At 42.3% G+C, this 19,521-nt stretch overlaps 1 protein-coding gene across 1 annotated transcript in view; it reads left to right on the top strand.

Annotated features, from left to right (window-relative positions):
* Positions 1 to 19,521, top strand: part of AFF3 (AF4/FMR2 family member 3) — a 523,007-nt gene that overhangs the window by 392,595 nt on the left and 110,891 nt on the right. Inside the window, exon 9 of the mRNA XM_035001779.1 lies at positions 14,359 to 14,410. Coding sequence (XP_034857670.1) covers positions 14,359 to 14,410 — 52 coding nt within the window. The remainder of the gene's footprint in view (positions 1 to 14,358; positions 14,411 to 19,521) is intronic.

The following is a 19,521-nucleotide window of genomic DNA, read 5'->3' as shown; positions in this document are numbered from 1 at the left end:
GCATGAGAAAGGATGTATGAACCTTGGAAGAGGGAGAGGGTGCACCTAAAATGGTAGAGGTTTCCAAAAACAAGGTGCACCCTCTTTGCAGTGTTGTCTAGTGTTGGTCCTGAGCTCAACTGATTTTCTACCATTGTAATGAAAAACTATGAACCAGGACTCCTGACCCATCTAAAATTGGAAACTCAGGAAATCTGCATGGGGTCCTGTCTCTCTCTATCTCTACTCCTGTCTTCTGTCAATGAACAGACCCACTTAGGCAGGATTTACACCATGACCTCTAGGATAGTAACTGCATTTATCATGATTATTACCAGTTCTTTTATTATTTATTTCTTTGAGAGAGAACGCAGAGCGAGCAACAGAGAACACAAGTGGTGGGGCAGGGGCAGAGGGTGAGGGAGAAGTAGGTTCCCCGCTGAGCAGGGAGCCCAATTCAGGGCTCTATCCCAGGACCCTGGGATCATGACCTGAGCCAAAGGCAGATGCTTAACCAACTGAGCCACCCAGGCGCCAACTGGTTATTTTCTTAAGCAGTAAGTAGAACAAACACTACTCTGCAGTCACATTCTGTTTCAAAAATATGCACTACCACTTAAAATTTTTCACATGAATTATTTTCTTTGCACTTGAGATTTCTTTCTGCCACCTGAAAGTCAAAGAGATGAATCTGCAAAAAGCTGGATAGGCAGCAACTTCCTTCTGCAGTTCTACTCATCTTGACTTAATCCCAAAATATACCTAATCTAAAACCATGAGGAAATGCTGAAACTTTTTTGTGGAGTGACCTTGACTGATGCCTGTGACCCTGTTTCCAGGCCAGTGAATGGAACCCTCCTCTGCAATAGATATGGCGGGGCTTAATGTGCATGAGTTGTTTGATCCATTCTGTATCACCACGAGCGGAACAACTCCCAAAAGGATGTAATTGGTGGATAGAGATGCATGTTGAATGGGTAATTGTTTCCCATTGCAAAAACCAGCTGTGCATACCTGAAAATGAGTATAGAACATTTAATATATTTGGCCTAATTTTCAACCCTATTCACTTAAAAAAAAAAGTAGTGAATTAATCCTGGTATAAATGAGATTTTTTTTTTAATTGAGATTATCTGCTTTATATATTCAGACCACCTGAATTAGTTTTATAATGAAAAATTCTGGAAGTATCAGAGATAATATGTGAAGCACTACAAAAGTAACATTAAGCTGTATTTATGAAAATGCCTTAGTTTGAGTATCATATACAAACCTCCCGATTTAATGAATATCTAATAGGATGCTTTTTCTCTAATATGGGACATGGATGTCCTCTTCTCTTCTTTGCATTTAAATGGTCAGTTTGTTGTGTTTGTGGCAAAGAGGATTAGTGGCTTTAGTATAAAAGCCTGCAGCTTAGTCACAGGTAGCCAGAAGTCCTGAGGACCATACATCCCAGGAGACTGGACAACTTGAGATGGAGGTTTGGCTGGATCTCTGCAGTATCCAGTTCTGGCTTGGTCCCCTCCCAATCACAGAAGCCAGAATGGTCATCTAGGTCCACAGAGCACAGGGCAAGGCTGTTAAAATTTGGTGATGAATCTCAAATGACCTGTGGGTATCCTAAACAAAGAGGCAGTTGGACAGGAAGGGAGCAACGTAATGAACAAGATGGAGAACTGTTGGAACTCTTGACTTCCAACATAGGACAGGTGTTTCTCCCGCTGCAGCTAATCCTGAGAAAGCCTAGATAGTGGATTGTGTCCCTCACATGACTCTGTACATTCGGAAGGATGTCAGAGAACTTATAGTAGACAGAGAAGAGAACTACAGAGATGTTTCAAAGCCTGGAGAATAAGACCTGTGAGGAAAAACAAAAGGGGCCAGCATTGTCTGACAAAGACAGAAGATGGTTATTTGTGCTTCTACTTTTTATATCTTTGCTGGGTTTACTTATCGGCCTTTCCCTCCAAAAAGCAGTAAGCCACTTGAAGGCAAAAACCTTTTCAACTTTATATCACTAGCAACTGTTCTTTGGAGATTGTCAATAAATTAAGAAGTTTATGTTTGCTGTTAGAAGTGAAATGGTCTTAAATTATAGCATGCCGATTGTTAGAAGATGGAGTGGGTAAAATAACACCAATAATAATATTGAATATTTATTGAGTGAGTCCTGTGTAACAGGTACTATACAAATGTTTCATGCATTTTCTCCATATAATTCCCACAATATTCCTGGGAGGTAAACATTCTTATTTTCCTGCTTTAAAGATGAGGAAACTGAGACAGAGCAATGCTGGATTTTTTGCACAAGAACACACAGCTAGTATGTGGCAGAGCCAGGATGTACATCAATAAATCAGGCCTTCTGACTCCAGAGCTCATGCTCTTAATTACTGTACATGTAAGTCAGAGTTCAATCTGGGAAAGAGAAACGACTCTAGGTATTTTAAGTAGAAAGGCACTAACCGTAGGGCATAACCCATCCGGAGGGCTAGGGAAGCTACAAGCATGGAGCCACCAGGAAATCAGTAAAGCCAGAATTACAGAAAACTGCTAACAATAATCTCAGAAGTCTGCAGCACCTACAGTGTTACAGAAGGATGCCTGGAGGCCACCGGCAGACAGCACATCTGCCTTCTGCGGAAGCTTATACACCTGCTTTCACTGCCCTGGGAGCAATAATGGCTCCCATTACTCTTTGACCTCCCGAACCCTATTCAGTGCCTCTCACTGGTGACATCTAGCAAAACCATGCAGGCAGGGAGTGCAGTTCCCAGGCCTCTAGCCTCTGTGGTACAGGGTAGTGCTTTAAAAGGGAGCTGAGATGTCAACTGTGCTATTTCGTCTTGAAGAAAGTTTCGGGACTTCCCCAGAGAATGTAAAAGGCAAGATAACCTATAACCTTCTGTATTTCCTCCCAGGGGCTGTGGAACAGAAAATAATCTCAGGTGCCCCCGCACTGTCCATGGTTTCTGAAAACCACCATTGAAGAATTCTAAAACACTAACAATACTTCCTTAACTCATTAGTAATGATGGGTTTGTGCCTTATCCTGGGTATAACACACCTCTCCCTTGGAAGCATTCTTACTCAAATGGAAGGTGAGGGAAAAGTGGAGCCAGATGAGTTAACAAGCAGTCCTCTCTAGTGCTTTAATTCTGTGCAAAATTAGGTAAGATGGGAAGAATTCTGTCCTGTGGATTGGAGATGGCTTTAATGAGAAGGAGATCATTCACTTGAAATTGAGGCAGTGGTTTTTAACCCTGTCTGAGCAGTAAATTCATCTAGGCTGCCTGTCAAAATACCGATGCCCATGCCCAACCTAAGACTAATTAAATCAGATTCCCTGGGGATGAGGCCCATGAGCCAGTATTTTTTTCTTTCCCATTTATCTATTTCACTCATCTTCCTCACCAATCTACCTCTGGCCACCACCAGTTTATTCTCCGAATATAAGTCTGTTTTTTTGTTTGTCTCTTTTTTCTTCATTTGTTTGTTTTGTTTCTTAAATTTCACATATGAGTGAAATCATGTGGTATTTGTCTTTCTCTGTATGACTTATTTCATTGGTATTATACCCTTTAGATCCATCCATGTTGTGACAAATGGCAAGATATTCTTTTTATGGCTGAGTAATATTCCACTGTGTATATACACCACATCTTCTTTATCCATTCATCTGTTGATAGACACTTAGGTTGCTTCCATTATCTTGGCTATTGTGAATAATGCTGCAATAAACATAGGGGTGCTGTATCCTTTTGAATTAGTGTTTTCATTTTCTTTGGGCAAATAGCCAGTAGTGAAGTTACTAGATCATATGCTAATTCTATTTTTAATTCTTTGAGTAACCTCCATACTGTTTTCCACAGTTGCTGCACCAATTTGCATTCCCACCAACAGTACATGAGGGTTCCTTTTTCTCTACATCCTTGCCAACACTTACTATTTCTTGTGTTTTTTGATTCTAGCCATTCTGACAAGTATAAAGTGATATCTCATTTTGGTTTTGATTTGCATTTCCCTGATGATTAGTGATGTTGAGTATCTTTTCATGTGTCTGGTGGCCCTTTGTGTGTCTTTGAAAAAATGTCTATTCAGGTCTTCTGCCCATTTTTTAATTGGATTATTTGTATTTTGTTGCTGAGTTGTAAAAGTTCTTTATATATTTTGGATATTAACTCCTTATCAGATATGTCATTTACAAATATCCTCTCCCATTCAGTAGGTTGCCTTGTCATTGTGTTGATGGTTTCCCTCACTGTGCAAAATGAACCAATATTTTTTAAAGCACCTAAGATAATGCTAACCCCATTGCTGAGAAGCCCCTATAAGGCTTTGCAATTTCCAGTGTGCTTTTACCTTTATTGGCTCATTTGAATCAACTATCATCCCATTTTTTTTTAATTTTATTTATTTATTTAAGAGAGAGAGAGTGAGTGAGAGAGAGAGAGCATGAGCTGGGGGTGGTGAGGGGCAGAGGGAGAGGGAGAAGCAGACTCCCCACTGAACAGGGAGCCCAATGTGGGGCTTGATCTCAGAACCCCGGGATTATGACCTGAGCCACAGACAGATGCTTAACTGACTGAGCCACCCAGGCACCCCTATCATCCATTTTATTAATGGGTAAAGAAAAAATTCAGAGTTTAGGTCCAGAACTGTTGAAGGCATGCAGCTCTTCTGACTCTGTTCAGTTCTGTGTTATATAGGGGTTCCCAAACTTTGCTGTAAATCAAAATCACCTGGGAGGCTTTTAAAACCATGGATCCCCAGATCATACCCCTGTTACATCAGAATATGGGGGGTGGGGTGGGAGCTAGGCATCAGTGTTTTTCAAAGATCCCAAGTGATACCGATGTGCAGTAAAGTTTAGAAACCACTGCATTATGCCATTCGCAGGCAACATGTAAAGTTGGTGTAGCTTAAAGGGCATGCATTTGCTAATTAGAAGGTTGTGCTTGGTTCTCTTTTCTAATCCTAACAATTTATCAGTTCAAATACATCTCTCAATTAGGGACTCTTTCGGCAATTAACTTATTAATAACAATAGCCACAAAAATGCAAAAACTGGTATCATGAACCAAAGAACAAATCTTAACCTAGTGGATGCCTGACCCTTTTAGGTTCAGTGCATTCTTACTGTCAAAATTATCAATTAAATAAGCCAACCATTAGTTAACAAACAGAATAGGCAACCAGCTTACTAATTTATTGACAACCAATTAATATCCAACATCACAAACATGAGCCATATATGTACATATCTCATATCCCCTCTGGTTAGGTATAAATTCCCCTTCAGAGAGAATTAAGTAAAGAAATGCCCATCATTGGATCCATGCAGCCGAGAAAACTTTATGTTCCCAGTCAGGGTCCTTGGACCTCTCTTCTGGTGTCTGCTTGGAAAAGGATCTTATTCTTTCACGAGCCGTACTTGAATTTGCTCAGAAACTGAATCCTCTAATAGCGAGAACATCAAGTTCAGGAACTACTTTTCTAGAAGTCCTTGTAACAAACAAGGATAGGAATTTTTAAACTGTCTTTGAGCAGAAAGCATTCCCTATCAAAGTGCTATTTCTAAAGCCTTGGATGTTTTTTGATAGAAATGACAGAGTACCTACAGCCCTCTTCTCCTATACTGCTTTCCGGAGGAAGCAATTTTAAAGTCTAATGTGTTCAGAGAATGCTCCTTTATAACAGTGGACTGCACTGCCCTAAATGGAAAAGATGGAGCATTTTCATATTTTCATGGTCACACGAACTCTGTGTGGCACTTCACATCCTTCTGGGTGCTTTCCCTCCATGGGATGTTCAAGGAAAACGGGCCCAACATTCCATTTGGAGAGTTCCCTCTGGGCCACTCAGCATCCCTAGGTAGAATTGCAATTCCAAGTGAAAAAAACAACCAGCACACTTTAAAAAATACACAACTTCAAAAAAAAAAAAAAAAACCAGCTTTTGTGAGTTGTGTCTTTACTATATGCAAGAGAAGTGGGTAAGAGAGAAGTCAGAGCAACAAGTGTACAGAGTTCCCTTGCCCAGTCAGCCTCTGACAGGTGTATTTGCAAGGCAGCCCACTGTTCTGCTTTCAAACTAGGCCGTGGCTCCTAAACACGTTGCACTGAGCATAGCCCTCTTGTGGGCCACCTGCAGCTCGGTGCAGGTTTCTGCCTTCCAGCTCTTGTGTGAAGCCAGCTTCCATGTACATTGTGGAGTGTCATGCCATGTGTAATTAGCTTCATCAGAATTAGAAGCAAAGATGGGTCATTAAAACATTTAACTGGCACAAAATGGGCCTCTGGGATCCCAGTCTCCGTGAAGGATAGTCAGTGGGGGTACGCGTTTGCAGTGATGCTGACCAAAGCCTTCCCTTTCTCCTCCCTCAGCTCCTGCACACACTAAGTTAGTGGGATCTTTGCTGTCACAGACTTGCTCAGTGTACCCTGTTAAAAGCAGGAGGTGTTAGAGAAGATTGACGTCTGAAAGAAGCAAATGGGGGGCTGAAGGCTGGGTGGAGATGGGAAAAACACAAAACCTCCAGGAGATTTGAACACCCCTCACCTTCTACAAAAAGTATGAGCCTGCATTGTCCAATATAGGAGCCACTAGCCAGCCACATGTGGCCAGTGAGCATTTGAAATGTGTATATTATCATGTTGAATGATATGTTGGCGTAAGCAAAACATACTACTAAAGTTGGTTTTGTTTCTTTTTACCTTTTTTAACATGGCTTTTAGAACTTTTTAATTACCCTTTAGGCCCAAATTATACTTCTGTTGGACGGCTTGAGTAATGGCTACTAATGCTTTTAGCTCAAGCAGCTGAGAATGATCTTGAAAAGGGACACACTAAATATTTAATATCATCCACTAGCATATGAATTACTCAGAGCCCAACGAATTACCTCAAGACTTAGTGACTTCAAACAGCATTTATTACTCTATAGTTTCCGTCCGTCAGGAATCTGAGCATGGCTCACCTGGGTCCTCTGGCTAAGGGTCTCTCACAAGGCAGCAAGGTGTGGGTGGGTTGTAGTCATCTCAAGCCTTACCTGGGGAGAGACCCACTTGCAAGCTCACTCGTGTGGTTTTCGGCAAGATTCAGTTCTTCCTGGGTGGCTGGGCTGAGGACCTTACTTCCTCCTTGGCTGTTGGCAGAGGTCCCCCGCCCCCCCAGTTCCCTGCCACGGGAATTTCTCCATATGCAGCTCACAACATGGCAGCCTTTTTCCATCCAAGCAGGCTGGCAAGAAGAGTATAAGAGTATGCATGCCAGCAAGCAGAGGTCACCTAAACTGGCAAATAACATCCTATCACTTTTGCCCTCCTCTGTTTACTAGAAGCCAGTCACTAGGTGCAGCTACACTCAGGGGAGGGGAGTCCACAAGGACATAAATACCAGGAGGCGGGATCATTGGGAGCATCTTAGAAGCTGCCTGCCACAGCCAGATAATTAGAGTCCAGTTAACATAATATTTGTCCACCACTATAGTTGTTCTTTAGTGTCATGTACTTACCCTGATGGATCTAATGCTCTGTATTTATGTTTGCTTATTAATGCATAAAGAAATTCTGAAATAATATAGAAGAAGCTACAGACAGGGGTGACTTTGGGGGATGAGAGTAGGAAGTAAGAGGGTAGAAAGAAGGCCAGGAGGGAGACATTTCATTGTATACCTTATGCTATTTGGGGAGTTCTGAACTATGTGTATGTATTACTTCAAAAAAAATACCATGAGAGTAAGGGAAATAAACTACCTCCATTCCCTTCCTGTGGAATTGGCTGTCAACCTTCCTCTGTGGGGCAGGATAGAGGTCCCTGACATCATCTGCCTCCTCTAGGACTTAGAAGCCCTTCAGGTACTCCCTCCTCCTTGCAGCTTTTCCCGAGCCACCTGGTCTCCAGAACTCATCCACCCCACACTCTAGTACCACTGACTATATATTTTTTTTAATTAGTGTTGGTTTTCAGTTTCCTTTGATTTCCATTTATTCTATATTAATGTAATAGATACGGGTCCTATTGGGAAAGGCAGTTGCTCGATTGAGATTTCAAAGGCACACATTCATCTCATATCTCACCAGCGTTTAGCAGGTCTTCTAAATGAGACTGGTGTTTTGCGAGAGTCTTAAATGGTAGGAAATAAGATGCTGGCCCCCAGGGAAGACAGGCCTGTGTAGAAGGTAGCAGGTGCACTCAGTTTGTAAGTGGGAAAAAATGACCATTGGAACTTACTGGCCCTAAGAGAAAATAAGGTCATAAACAGAAGAGCTACAGTGCACCTTCATCCTCCACCACAGGATGAACGTGGCAGAATCAGATTATTTGTCGATTTCACTGACAACCGGAACAGTCCCCGGAAGAGGAAGTCCAGGAAGGAGATACGTGTGAGCAAACACCATCTCCCTATGAACCACCATTGTTTCAAAAGATGGATAGGAAAACATCAGAGCTGAAAACTCGTAGGTCATCTAGACCACCCCCTTTGTCTTACTCCTGATTTCTCTATTTGCTTCCGGACTAAGTTACTTCATTTGTGCTTTGGATGCACTAAATCACCAACCCCCAGTGCAAGCCTATCCTAGCCTTCCTGGCTCCCGGTTGACTGAAGTGGCAGGAGCTAAATTCTTCTGAACAAATGCAGAGAGGGAAGTACTTACCTGTTTGTGAAAATAAGCCCAGGCAGATGGTAGCAATGACCCTGACAGAGCAGTGGACTTCAGACAGAATGAAAGCTGGTTTATAACTTCCTTCCCATGTTCTGAGCAGTAGAAATGATGGCTTGGGGAGTACCTGCAGAGGGGTGCACTTGCATAACGAGTAGGCTATCGTGCACAGCTAATTGCTAGAATAGATATTTGCATATATGAATATGTTTAATGGGGAGTCATAAACATTTGTCTTTGGCTTTAAATCTCAAATAGGTGTAGACAGTCGTAGCACCAGCTATAGAAGCAAATCTGAAAATCAAACAGCCCAATTAAAAGTCAGATTTTTTAAAAGCCATTAAGATCAAGCAAAATGAAATGAACCCTAAAGGGCTAAAGGATTCAGATCTGTTAAGGACCCCAAATGGCAAGTAATTCCAGGGAAATCCTATTAATTAAAAACCACTGCTCTGTGAAATGACTGCCATTACATTTGCAGGTAGTTAATGTGCCCGTTTGCAATACCTGTGAAGAAATAGGGGAGCATGAGAGGCAGTTGGCCATCTGCTAAGGAGAGGCTACTGTTTATGCTCCCTGAGAAGTGGTGTACCTCAGAAACGTAAGGACTGGCAACAACAGAAGTGTATCTATTGCCCAATTTAAAAATACCACCCGTGGGAAAGTTACGGTCATCAGATATTAGAGTCGTAAGGGCTTTATTCGTCCCCTTCCCGAGCTCTCCCGCAGATACCTCCAGATGAGGTGGCTGGGTTCTGTGACAGTTGTGTGTGCCAGAGCTTCACAGTTTGGAGGCATTTTTTAAACGGCCGAGTGGCAGTGCTGATCTGAATGTAGTATGTGAGGGAACCGGCCCTGGGACAGTGCGCCCGCCCCCACCGCCCCCCCTCCGTTACCATGTGACTGCAGGAGTAGTGGTAGCCCAGAGGGGTCAGGGCTCCTGCTGGTGGGGGGCCGTGCTGCCCTTCATCCTTCACTACCTGAGGCAGTCCTCGGCAGACCTCACAGGGAACTGTCTGTGCCTGCTCCGCTCGTCAGAGCTCGGAAGCCTCGTCGCGCCCTCCCCTGGAAGCCGTCCACGCCAGGCCGCCTCCGTGCGTGAGAGCGTGGGACCTGCAGCCCATGCCTCAAAACCTCGTGACCTTTGCCCCAGGTGCTCCCCCGGGCGAGTGATAACAAGCCTGGGACGATAATTTTAAGAAACTGCTGTCTAACGCAGTTCCCAGGGAAGGATAGGTAGAATCTTAATCACCTAATTGCATGTTTAAAAATCCTGCCTGCGTCCTTTCACGTCTCAGTTCTTGGTTACCTGGCTCGGCCTCCGCGGGTAAGTCACCATGGGGCCCGGCCTGGGAGTGCTTCTGACAGCAGGGACGGCACGTCAGGTGTTCCGGGCACAGAGTCCAGGTTTCTTGGCACCTCTGGCTGCACCTCTGCTCTCTGGCCTTACTTCAGAAAGTCCCATTTTATTGTCTGTTTTATTTCAACATCCCTGTTGTCATCACTCAGTGGGTCCTGCTAGGGGCCTCCTGGCCCTCGGGACAGATCTCCTTGTGCACTGAGGCTGACGGGCATGCGTTGTGTCCACTGTAGCAGTAAGGCCCGTCCTATCGAACAACCACGGCAGCAGTTATAACCTAAAATACATTACCCCGTCCGTAACCTCTAGAAAATCTCATCTTTTCTTTTCAGGATGTCCAGAAAGCAGAGCAAAGGGCTTAGATTTAGGGCATTCTTATAGAAAGAGCTTTTCTCCCAAACTGTTTACCCATGCAAATTCCTTAAATGCTCTAAGGCATTACCCTCAGAGATAAAAAAAAAAAAAAAAAGGAATATTAATAAAAACGAACATTTATTGAATGCTTGTTCTGTGCCAGGTTCTGTGCTAAGCACTTTCCAATGATTGTGTAATGATTTCTCTGGAAAACCCGTGGAGGCAGGTATCGGGTCACTCAGCTAGTTGAGTGGTAGCGCTAGGATTCATCCTGGGCAGCCCGTCTGCACAGTCCGTGCCCAGAGCACCTCGGCCTGCCTGCTGCCGCAGTAGCGCCCACCTTGGAGGAGTTGCATGGGATTGAGCAAGGTAACGTGTAGAAAGTGCTCTCAGCCGGCCTGGCATGAACATCCATTCAATGCTGAGCGCTGTTACCAGTCAGCAGTTCGGGCACCTGGGGGGGGGCTCCGAGGGGCTGAGAAGGGGAAGGGCTAAGGGCACGTGAGAGGGAGTGGCTCTGGCTGGGTGGGCGTCACTGGCTGGAGGAAGGCCCGGTGGTGCTCAGATGCAGGGGTATAGGGCTAGGGCAGCCAGCACAATCCCGAAGCACAGGCCCTGTGCTGATGTACAGATGACCCATCCCAAACTCTGCCTCCAGCCCTTCGGAGCATCGGAGACTTTGTCTTCCTTTTTTCACAAATGGAGTTGGAGATACCCGCCTCTGCCCGTGGGCCTCACCAACTCTTAATTGGGATTTTCTTTTACTTTTGGTTTAAACCTTTGTTTTTTGTTCATGCCAATCTATTCCTTTCGGAAATAGATGATAAAATGTCCTCAAATGGGGGGTGCCTGGGTGGCTCAGTTGGTTAAGCGACTGCCTTCGGCTCAGGTCATGATCCTGGAGTCCCGGGATCGAGTCCCGCATCGGGCTCCCTGCCCAGCAGGGGGTCTGCTTCTCCCTCTGCCCTCTTCCCTCTCGTGCTCTCTGTCTCTCATTCTCTCTCTCTCAAATAAATAAATAAAAAATCTTAAAAAAAAAAAATGTTCTCAAATGGGTAGGATTGGAATTGGGGGCACAATGGCCACAGTGCCCTCTGTGTGTTTGCGTGGAGCTAACCCCAGCCTCTGGTCTACCTGCCACCCTCCACACACTGACGTTTCTTAGGATCTTGTGGGATTACTGCATTTTTCTTCTCCAACCATGCTTTGTTGTTCAGCTGTAACCTCGGATATCCACTCTGGCTCCTCCCCCTCAAGTCGGTTAGGCCAGGCTTCAAGAACGCAGTGAATGTCGAGTCGCGCGGGTTCCGCCGTGACGATCAGAATAAAGCACAAGGGCTGGACTGTGTTCCCGGATGGCCTTGAGCATCCGTTCCCTTGGTGTGTGACTGCTGGCGATTGGGCGCAGAGAGGTGGTGACAGTCCCAGGGCTGCTGTGGGATGTGTATGAACTGGACTTAGTGTTTCAGTGCCATTTCCTCCCATTTCACGATTCAGAAGTTTAACTGGATTTATAACTTCTTGGGAAGTCTCTCCTGAATACGAGGTATTCTTGCATTTGATTCTTAGTTCTTTTAGATTTTAGCCGGAAACACAATAAATTCTTTTTTTTTTTAATATAAAAAATTCACAAAGCAAGGTGGACCCTCTGACTGCTTTTCTTCTAGAGATGATAGCAAATACAGAAATGACAAAGCCAAGGCCCAGAGGTGTGACTCACCCAGGATCAGGGGATGTGAGAGACAGTATGAAATTCGAACAAACACCCAGTGATGTTTACACACTTAGCACATGCTTCACATAAACCAAAATAAGCTGTATTTCCCACCTTAAAAGAGAACCTCACACACTGTTCTAACTGTTGTGGTTCCTTTCAGTGTTGCCAGCCTCATGTGGTAACTGAGTCACATGGCTGGGTTGCAGCCAAGCTGAGATCCCTTGCTTTGGGGCATGTTGGGGTTTCTTGCTCGGGTGACAGTGGCCTTCAAGTCTGTGCATGCTGTCGCCCGTATAAAGATGAAACTTCCCAGTCACCCTTAACGTGACCTCTGTACAACAACAAAGGGGTTGTTAACGAGGATTGTGTGTGTACCTCCCCCCTCCTTCCTCCCACCCACTGACAGGACCACCCACACTTGGAACACCCAGTGCTTGCAGGGCAGTCCTCGAGATGAAACCAAATCGCAGCTTGCAGTTTACCCCTAAAGAGAGAGTGAGGGGTGGAGGCAAGATACGGTCCTGCTTCTCTGGGCTTTTTCATCAGAAAGGCATTTGTGCCTTTTGGTAGGAGAATAGGCTTGGGGAAGGCGCCCCAGCCCAGCCAACAAACTGGTATTGTATCCTGTGCCATCACTGTGCTAGTCACTAGGGACTCAAGGACAAAGAAAACACAGTCCCCTTCCTAGAAGGTTCTTCCCAAACAATACTGTAATAAATCACCACCATGTCTCTTCTCTTTGAAGCTAAGGGTAGGAGTTTGTGAGGTCAAAGGGAACGGATGACACGCCCAACAGAAACAAAGAGCAGTTGGGGATATATCTCTGCAGTCTTCGCTGGTGCTTTCTTGGTTTGCCTGTGGTTGAAATACTAAAAGAGTGATACTTCTCCATACTGGTAGACTAGCCATCACCTGTGAGGAAACAGATCTGGTGTCCTAATGGTTACAGCTTACATGGTACACCAGAAATTGCTTAGAAATATCTCAGCTGTGCTCTCTACGACAAATACAAGAGTCTTTCTACTTTACGAAAGAGGGGGCGACTTTATTCCCTAGACTCATGGAATCTAAAGCAGACTGGACCGTAGAGATTGCCCAGCATAACCTGTCGTTTTACAACTCAGGCAATGGGACCAGGGGTGAGGGCGTTAAGTGATATTCTCCAAACAAATGCCCAATTGGGGCAAAACTGGGTCCATATGCTGCCCTGGCAAGTCTTTACCCCAAGTTCACCCCAAAAATCACTGAAATTACTTATAAAAATATTCAGAGGAATATACTGATGATGGGCCTATAATTGGCTTTTAAAGAAACCAGGCACATTTTAGGGGACAGTCTTTGGAAGGTGACTTCAAGGAGGTCTTTCAAGCACATGGGCTCAGTGGTCTTCAGACTGGTTCCTGGAGCACCCGGGGTCCATCAGAAATGGACTCTTCCCCACCCCACCCCCACAGAGCAGCTCTGCCTGCATTCATTTGCATTACAGAGTATCCTTCTGAGTGAGATTTCTTTTGAAATGAATTAACCTGAAAACTATTACCCTATAAACAATTCAGCAGTGCTACTAAGAATACAATTTTATCATCATCAGAAATAAGAGGGCTTGAATTTGTTTGTATGTTTTTACTTTGGACTCTTATGGACCCAAAAGTATCCTTCCGCACTGCCTCCACCATGGCAAACCTGACAGAGCCAACAGGCACTTGGGAGTTGCCTTCACAGAGTCTTTTCGGAAAGTTCTCTCCCATTTGGTCTTCCTCATCCAGCAGAGTTTTCAGGCAGATGTCTTCTCCAGATCTTTGACTGGTGGAGACCTAAGCAGCTACCGCTCACAGCTCCAGTTTATTGTGTTATTGCTGTCGGCAGAGTTCTACCTGCTCTCTGATTGTTTACCATGAATAATCATGGAGACATAGCACAGCGCTGTCACATGCCGAACACTGAACAAGTAAATGGAATTCAAACTGCGAGCAAAAGCACCTATTTGATTCTGTTGGTTTACAACCTCATATTCTTGAAGCAAACCATCTGATCCTATGAAGGACTGTTGTGAGGGTTAATTTTCATTATGGGGCAGTTTGTCATTTCCTAAGTACATCAGAAGAAAAGACTGAAAAGGAAAGGGTTTCTTTTGGGTTTTGTTGTTTTGTTTTGTTTTGTTGTAATTAATCAGGAAATAAAATATACTTATTACTGAAACATTGCTGTAATAGAGAGAGTTTGGTGCTGAATTATTTTGAATTTGCTAAGTATCTGTACCTCTTTGTTCCTTTTTTCAGAATGCTAGAAGATGACCTTAAGCTAAGTAGTGATGAAGAGGAGAATGAGCAGGTAAGATTTCATTTTATGTTTCTGTCTTTGAATGTGACAGAGCGCCACTGACCCAGTGGGCTGTCCTGGGAGTTGACTGAGTCATACACATTCAAAATTGTGGTATTCTAAGATGCTGGGTGCCCTCTGGTAATTATGAGCTTCCATGCCATGGGGCCAGTCCACTAAAGTATCTTGGGCTTAATTTCCCTTTTAAAACTGTGATGCTGTGATTTTTGTGTCATTGAAACCAACAATGGGAACTGACAAAGAAGCCGACTAACATCAGACTTCAATACAAAATCGACCATTTTTTTGTTTTCTATTTCTTTTCTTTTTTTTTTTTCTTTTTGGCAAAGCTCACTGGTCTTCTAGAGACCAAGCATGTGACCTAAACTTGTCAGCATGTAACAGGCAAGCTGTAACATTAAATATTGAGAAGTCTTATAAAGATATTATTAACATTGAGAAGAAGCAAATGTAGAGGTGAAACTTAAATGATGAATAAAAAATAATCATGCTCTGAATAGGCTGTTTGTCTTAGATGATAAATGTGCTTAAAGTGTTCTCCCCTGGTGTTGATTTACAAGCTCAAGACATCAGTCAGGGGTTTATAAATACTTTTCTGATCAGTCAAAGTGGAAAAATATCCACATAACATTCATCACTTTCAACTTCTGCATTGCAGGAAATGTTTGTATTTTAAAGCAAGTTTGAAAACACAAAAGATAGATTTTCCTCTACTTCGGTTTCCTTTTTCTTATTATCTGTGTGGAATTTTTCAAGTTTGGACAAATGTGGTAGGTATAAAGACAATCCAGAGAGGTTTTTCCAGAAGTTATTTTTACATGCAATAGGAGACAGTATGCGGTTGATTTGGAATCGTGAATTTTATACAAAGGTGTCATGGAGTGCTATACAGGCGATTCAGCTCTCTAGCCAGCAAACGCATATAATGTACAAAGTGTGCAGAGGTGAAATAAAAGTCAAAGGAACATTTCCAGGAAGAGCATCTAAGCAGAATATGGCTGTGAGGTCACAGAGGAGTTTATTCACCTTGAAGAAGGTGAGGCACCAAAGAAGGGCCTGGATGTGAAATAGAACTCGCATTGAAACTAGAGTAGCAGCCAAGTGAAGAAAGGTTAACAGCAAGGAAAGCTGCTCAGGCTTCGGGTTTTGTAGAGACTGATGACTTTGTTTCTAGGTGTGCACACTAGGACAGTCAGATATCCATAACACAGCAATCTTGGCAGAGCTGAGAATGACTTCACTCCTAATTTTGGTTCCTCATCTATGTGACTATCAGCTAATCATGTCTTCATGTATTTCCCAGTGAGAGGTTCAGATATGTACATTGTGGATTAAGTCATATCAGATGTGTAGATTGTGTATCCTTTATATTAGAAAAGGGATTCACAGAGTATTGCATTCAGCAAGCTTTGTTAATTTGGAAGGAATTTTCCAGAGTTATTTCCAGGAAATATTTCCACTGAAAACTCAATTTTAAAAAAAATTAGTTATCAAGGATGTACTAGACACATTCTCTAAGGCAGTAAGAACTTTAAGTTGAATCATTTTGCTTTATTAGCTACTGCTTTCTAATCTGTGACCATGGATAATATTGTATTGAGAATATATGGGTTAGATCCTTTATTCTTACATTTGGTCCCTCTGTGTGTACACCTTTCCATCGTTTGCAATGAGAGCAGCTGACAGAATGAATGATTTTTATACGGTGGTATAATTAAGACTCCAGACGATGGTTTGTATATAGTAGTTTAAGTGATTGCTCTAACACTAATTATATTAAGTTATCCTGCTTTGGCCTATAATTATAGCCTGGCCTAATCACAAAATCATAATTTCCATGCTTTTAAAAAAGACTAATGATATGGTATTTTTTCCCTCCAAGACCAAAATATGATTGTGCCCCTGAAGAGTAGAGCTTATGCGCACGCACAGACACACACACATACACAGACACACACACACACACACACACACACTGCATTTTTCTGTCATTGGGAGATAATTAAACGTTTCACATAAATGATTTTGCCAGATACCATCAGAGTTTTTCCCTTAACCCAAAATCTTTCAAAAATGTATTGTACATTTCCCTGCCTCAATAAACAGAGAATACTAAACTCCTTACCCTTCTCCTACTGACATCTGGCTGTCCTTGTGAATATTGGTCACTTGCTGTGACAAAAAGATATCCACAAGAGCTTCAAGTTGCTGTGCCTGTTTGCCCTTCCTCAAGTTGCCTCAGACTCACATGCATTTGAACACTGTCTAATGCTTCCTTTATCCTCATTGTCTTTGAGCTCTCAAGGATGAAGAGACAGGCTAGTTTAGTGAGTAAGCACAGGCTCAGCAGCCAAGCTCCCTGGGTTCAAATCCCTGCTCTGCTGGTGACTCAGTAGCTTTGCAGCCCTGCCCAAGTCCCCGAGGTGTTCTCTGCTCCAGGGTCACCATTTGTAAAATGGGAATTAATGTTAGATCCCCAAAGCCTGCCACTTCCTTGGAACTTGGGCTCACCTGTTATCTTCATGTCACCGGAACCAATGGGCTTTTGGTTTTTTGCTTTTTAGTCAACTTATAACTGAATATACCATACATAGAGAAAAGTACACATAACCTACGAATACAGTGTGATGAATATTCGTAAACCGCACACACACACCCATGTAATAATCAGCACCCAGATCAAGATATAGACACGGCTAGCCTCTCAGGTCTCCCACATCCCCATCCAGTCACCGCCCTCCAGAAGAATAACCACTCTCCTGTTTTTCTAATACCATAGAGTAATTTTGCTTGTTTTTGAACTTTATATCAATGGAATCATACAGTGTGTGCTCTTGTTTCTGGCTTCTTTCACTCAGTGTTATGTCTGTGAGACTCATCCATGTTGCATGTAATTGAAGTATGTTCATTTTCATTGCTCAGTCATATTTCCTCATGTGCATATACCTTAATTTACTTACCCATTCTACTCCCGTTGGGCACAAAGGTATTTGGGGGCTATTAGAATAGTACTGTCATTGACATTCTTGTACAGGTCTTCTGGTGAGCATATGGGAACATTTCTATTAGGTCTATGACCAGGAGTAGAAATCAGGGCCGAGGGGTATATGCATGTTCGAGTAGCTCATCTCAAACCTTTATCCAAAGCAGTTTCACCAACTGACACTCCCATCAGGAGTGTAAGAGAATCGGAGTTGCTCACATCCTCACCACGTTTGTCTTTTTATGGTAGTGAGCAATATTGTTCTGAAGGTTCCTTTTTTTTGTATTGTCTTTGTCTGGTTTTAAAAGAAGGGCATTACTGGCTTATAAAATGACTTGAGAAATGTTCCCTGCACTTGTTTTTTCTTGAAGAGATTATATAAAGTTAATGTTAATTTTTCTTTAAACACCTGTCAGATTTCTCCAGTGAAACCACATGGGTCTGGAGATTTTTAACACAAATTCTATTGTCTGAATAGTTATTTCACATGGGGTAGGTTATGGCAGTATGTGCTCTTTAAGTAACTGGTTTATCATGTTATTTAAGTTGTCATATTTATATATAGAAAGTTCTATTCTTTTATTGTTCCTTTAATGTCTGGGTCGATGGTGATATCCCATTTCATCTTGAGACTGATCTTATTTTTGTCTTTGTCATCTTGCTAGAGGTTTTTCAATTTCATTGTTTTTAAAAAAAAAAAAGTTTTTTTTTCATTGATATCCTCTATCAACTTTTCTGTTTTTGATTTTGTTGATTTAACTTTATTATTTCCCTCCTTCTGTTGCTTTGGGTTCATTTTGCTCTTCTTTTTCTGGATTCTTCAGGGACCTTAGATTACTGATTTGAGGTTTGTCTTCTTTTATAATATAAGCATCTACATTTTCCTTTCAGCATGCTATAGCTGCATCCCACAAATTTTGACACGTTGTATTTTCATTGTCCCTCAGTTCGGTGAGACTTCCCCTTTGATGCATGGATTATTTAGAAGTGGGTTGGGTTTCATTTCCAAATGTTTGGAGATTTCCTGTAATCTTATTTGTATTGATTTCTAGTTTGGTTCCATTATGGTCAAAGAACACATTCTGTATGATTTCAATTCTTGGAAAGTTACTAAGTATTTTTTATGGCCCAAGATCTGGTCTATATTGGTATATGTCTTACGGGCACTTGAAAGAATGTGGATTCTGCTGCAGTTGGGTGGAGTGTTCTATAAATGTCGATCAGATCCTGTTGGTTGATATTATTGTTGAGTTCTTCTAGATCCTTGCTGACTTTCTCTCTAGTTGCTTTATCAATTGTTGGGAGAGGAATGTTGAAGTCTCCAGCTATAATTGTGGATTTGTCTGTTGCTCCTTTCCATTCTATCAGTTTTTGCTTCATATATTTTACAGCTCTGTTATTTGGTGCATAACATTTAGGATTGCTGTGTCTTCTTGGTAGATTGACTTTTTTTTTTTTTTATAGTTTACATACAGTGTTATATTAGTTTCAGGTGTACAATATAGTGATTCAACACTTCCACACATCACCCAGTGCTCATCATATAAGTGCACTCCTTAATCTCTGTTACCTATTTCACTGATGTTCCACTCTATCTCTGGTAATTTTCTTTGCTCTGAGGCCTACTTTATCTGATACCGATATAGCCGCTGCTGCCTTCTTTTGATTAATGTTTTACATAATGTAACTTTTTCCATTCTTTTACTTTCAACCCACCTATACTGTGTATTTAAAGTGAGTTTCTTATAGATAATATATTATTGTCACATTTTTTACCTATTTTGCCAATCTCTGTCTTTAATTGATGTATTTAGAACATTTGCATTTAATGTAATTACTGATATACTAAGGCTTAAGTCTGTCACTTTATTTTTGCTTTTCTGTCACTTTCCTTTTCTTTCTGTTTTCCTTTTTCTGTTTTCTTTTCCCTGACTTCCTATAGGTTTCTTAAACATTCTACAGAATTCTGTTTTTATTTATCTGTCATATTTTTAGTGTATCTCTTTATATAGCTTTTTTAATGGCTGTTCTAGGAATTACATTATATATACATAACTTATTAACAGTTCATTAGTGATGGCATTTTACAGGTTTCCTCCCTGAGTATTCTCCATCACAG

This window comes from Mirounga leonina, unplaced genomic scaffold (genome assembly GCF_011800145.1).
Source record: "Mirounga leonina isolate KUSES-001 unplaced genomic scaffold, KU_Mleo_1.0 Mir_125, whole genome shotgun sequence".
Classification (NCBI taxonomy): domain Eukaryota; kingdom Metazoa; phylum Chordata; class Mammalia; order Carnivora; family Phocidae; genus Mirounga; species Mirounga leonina.
The sequence above is the reverse complement of the archived record's forward strand: the minus strand, read 5'-3'. Positions and strand labels throughout refer to the sequence as shown.